A 4,005-nucleotide genomic window follows, 5' to 3' on the forward strand; every position below is an offset into this window, starting at 1 on the left:
CCAAACATTAAATTTGTGCATCTCTCTTGGATGAGATAAGTGAGGGTAGGTTAATATATCAATTTGATATTGACATTGATTTTAATTAAAAATAAATGTTCAATTTTATTAAAAAAAAATATCAAATCAGTTGAAATTTTGGATCATATATTTATCCGACCTACCAAGCAAATTTTTTAATAGCATATAAACCATATTCATAAATGAAAAAAACGGATCTCAAGTTTTAGTTATTTTTTATACCACATGGACATGGACCATTTATGTAAGTTAAAACAGCTGCTTTCAGAGTTTCAGTACACAATTGATTCTATTCTCCCAAATTGTGTAGCTGATGGATTCACATTCACAGGATCAAATCCTTAAAGAAATCCCCGGACTCATTCGAGTATACAAAGATGGTCGATTCCAGAAACTCTCCGGCACCGATGTTGTTCCCGCCGGCATCGATCCTTCTTCCGGCGTCCAATCCAAAGACGTCGTCATCTCACCTGAAACCAACATCTTCGCTAGGCTTTACCTTCCCAAAACCACCACCAAAAAGCTCCCTCTTCTAATCTACTACCACGGCGGCGGATTCGTCATCGAAACCGCCGCTTCCCCCGTCTACCATAACTTCTTAAATCTCGTCGCAGCTGAATCCAACGTCGTCATAGTTTCCGTTGACTACCGAACGGCGCCGGAGCATGTCCTCCCCACCTGCTTCGACGATTCATGGGAAGCAATCAAGTGGGTCGCTCAACACATCAACAGTAATGGACCTGAGCCATGGCTTAATGACTACGCCGATCTTCAACAGGTATTCTTCGCCGGCGACAGCGCAGGCGCCAATATCTCCCACCACATGGCAATCCGGGTCGGGTTAGAAAAACCGGGCTTGAGCATATTCCTACGGGGTATTATCCTGCTCCACCCGTATTTTTGGGGAAAAGATCGAATCGGGTCTGAAGATGAGCATCCATGGAAGGCATCTATGGAAGATATATGGACCTTTGCCCACCCGGGAACAAGTGGGTTCGATGACCCGTGGATTAACCCGGATATGGATCCGAAAATTTCGGATATTGGATGCTCCAGGGTACTGGTTTGTGTTGCTGAGAAAGATCTGTTCAAGCATAGGGGATGGTATTATAAGGATATTTTGGGTAAAAATGGGTGGAAGGGAGATATTGATGTGATTGAGGATAAAGGGGAGGACCATGTGTTTTTCCTTTTTAAACCTTCTGCTGAGAGTGCTTGTACTTTGCGCAAGAGAATTTGTACTTTCATCAATGATGCCTAATCATGCAAATCTCAATCACTATATGTAATAGAATAATGAAATTTTATTGGCACCGATTTTCTATACATGTGTTTTAATTTTGTTTAACAATTATAAAAGATATAAATGATCATAATAATTCCGTTCATATTATTTTTGAATTATAATATTTTTGGATTAAAATATTTTGAATCATAGTTTTTTGTATTATATCATTTTTGAATCATATAATCCAAATATATATTCAATTAAATGAAATTTTTGTTCAAAAAAAATTATGTATTATTATATATTATGGATCATTTAATTTTTGAATCATAAAAAATATAGTTAAACATTATAAATTATTTGAATCTAAATATTTTTAAATTATAACAAATTAAGGATCATAAACAAGTAGATAGAAAAGTTTTTTGAATCATAAATATTTTGAATCATTACATTTTTTATTTGTTCAATATATTTTTTTATAAAACTAATATTTCTTAAATTTAAAAATAAACACTTCAAAAACTTATTTTTGAAAAAATATTTTTACAAAGTGACTATATAATGAGTAGAAGTATCCCTTAAATTTTCATGATTTTTAGAGAATTTTTTTTTAGTTTTTTTACAAAAAAATAAAAATAAAAATAAAAAAAATAATAAAAATTACTATGACAACAAAGAAGAGTAGTTTAACAGGAATGTATTTTCATGATTTTTAGAGATTTTTTTTGAGTTTTTTTACAAAAAATAAAAATAAAAATAAAAATGACTATGACAACAAAGAAGAGTAGTTTAAAAGGAATGTGACTTTCCATTTGTAGTGAATAGAAAAAGGGATAATGACTTAAAATGGTAACATATTATTCGATTTGTACATATTTGGTCACTGAGTTTTTTTTTCGTCCACATTTACCCCTTAAACTTGTTAAACTGTACACATTTAGTCCTTATGACCTGTTACTCCAGGTTAGCCGGGAAAAATGACTTGATAGGGTAATATATTTTTCATTTTGTACACATTTAGTCCTTAATATTTTTGTATATATTTAGTCCTTAACAATTTTTTTGTTTCAAAATAAGTCATTTTTTTTGTACTCATTCAGTACTTATGAATGATTTCTTTAGGTTTTTTTCACGACATCTTACGTGAGACAATTATTGATGAGGTGCTTGGGGTTGTTGATGCTTATGTCCAATGCGATCTCGACTGCTTGGTTGCGTAAGTCTTGTGGTTTGGCTTAGGTCTTGTATTTTGAACATCGTAACTTCTTCATACGATATCAGATTTTAAGGATCTTTATCCACGTGTTCATTTTTTGAGTCTACTACAACTTTCATTAAGATTACTCCCGTTAAAATGTAATATATTTTTACTAACGATTTTATAAAAAAAACATACATACATGCATTCATAAAAAACGTATGGACAGGGGAAGACGCAGTAATACATAGTAGGTGTTGCCGAGATGAAATAGGTGTTGCCGAGATGAAATAGGTGTTGCCGATACATGGAAAATAGGTATAAACGTAAAAAAAAAAAAGCGAAAAATTTTCCACTGCGAACAGAAAAAACAGGTGTTGTCGGTGCAACACCGGGACCATACTAAATCCGCCACCGCGTATGGATATAAAAATCGTAAGTAAAAATATATTATTTTTTAATGGGAGTAATCTAAATGAAAGTTGTAGTAGACTAAAATACGAACACATGGATATAAAGATCGTTAAAATTCGAGATTATATGAAGAAGTTATGACGTTCAGAACACATGACCTAAACAACCAAGTAGTCGAGATCGCGATGGATATAAGCATCAAAAGCCCCATACACCTCATTAATGAATGTCACACGTAAGATTTTATGAGAAAAAACTAAAAAATCATTCATAAGTACTGAATGAGTACAAAAAAATGACTTATTTTGTAAAACAAAAAAAACAAAAAAAAGGACTAAATGTGTACAAGAATATTAAGGACTAAATGTGTACAAAGTGAGAAATATATTACCCTATTAAGTCATTTTTACCGGGTAACCTGGAGTAGCCGGTCATAAGGACTGAATATATACAGTTTAACAAGTTGAAGGGGTAAATGTGGACAAAAAAAACTCAGTGACCAAATGTGTACAAATCGAAAAATATATTACCCTTTTAAGTCATTATCCCATAGAAAAACAAACAAATACACAACAATTTGGCGGACCATATAAACAACATGAAGATTCCCAACAATAACGACTATGAGTCTATGACAACAAAGAAGAGTAGTTTTAGTTTTAGTTTTAGTTTTCATTAAGTAGTTTTTAAAATTTTCTAGATAATAAAACTTTTTTATATTTATTTAATCTAAACTTCTTAATTTCGATTAGTATTACTTTTATTAAATAGTTATAATTTAACATATAAAGGTGACATGATGTTATTAAATAGTGAGTATTCCTTTATAAGTAACGATAAATCATTAATTTTGACGTTTGAGATAATAATATTTTCAAGGCGACAGATATACCTAATAGCCCACCGACACATATATGTTGCATTGAAATTAAAATCATAAATAAAAAAACAAGTGCATTAGGCTAAACGGTATAAGGAGGTTTTTACGTGTCAAATCCTAGGGGGTATATATTTTCACCGGTAGATATCGTCTTAGTTTTTAGTAATTGTGTTGTGGAGTGGTTAGTTTGTGTCAAATCCTAGGTGGTATATAGTTTCACCGATGAATATCATCTTAGTTTGTAGTAATTGTGTTGTGGAA

The 4,005-nt window shown here is 32.0% G+C and overlaps 1 protein-coding gene across 1 annotated transcript; it reads left to right on the plus strand.

The window, feature by feature from the left end:
* The first annotated feature begins 227 nt into the window (after nucleotides 1-227).
* Nucleotides 228-1,334, plus strand: LOC145167116 (putative carboxylesterase 12). The gene has a single exon (XM_079086210.1). It carries the CDS (start codon nucleotides 335-337, stop codon nucleotides 1,280-1,282), a length of 948 nt encoding a protein of 315 aa, XP_078942336.1. The 5' UTR covers nucleotides 228-334; the 3' UTR covers nucleotides 1,283-1,334.
* Nucleotides 1,335-4,005: the final 2,671 nt, after the last annotated feature.

This window comes from Lactuca virosa, chromosome 3 (genome assembly GCF_052849685.1).
Source record: "Lactuca virosa cultivar CGN04683 chromosome 3, Lactuca_virosa_CGN04683_v6, whole genome shotgun sequence".
In the NCBI taxonomy this organism is placed as follows: domain Eukaryota; kingdom Viridiplantae; phylum Streptophyta; class Magnoliopsida; order Asterales; family Asteraceae; genus Lactuca; species Lactuca virosa.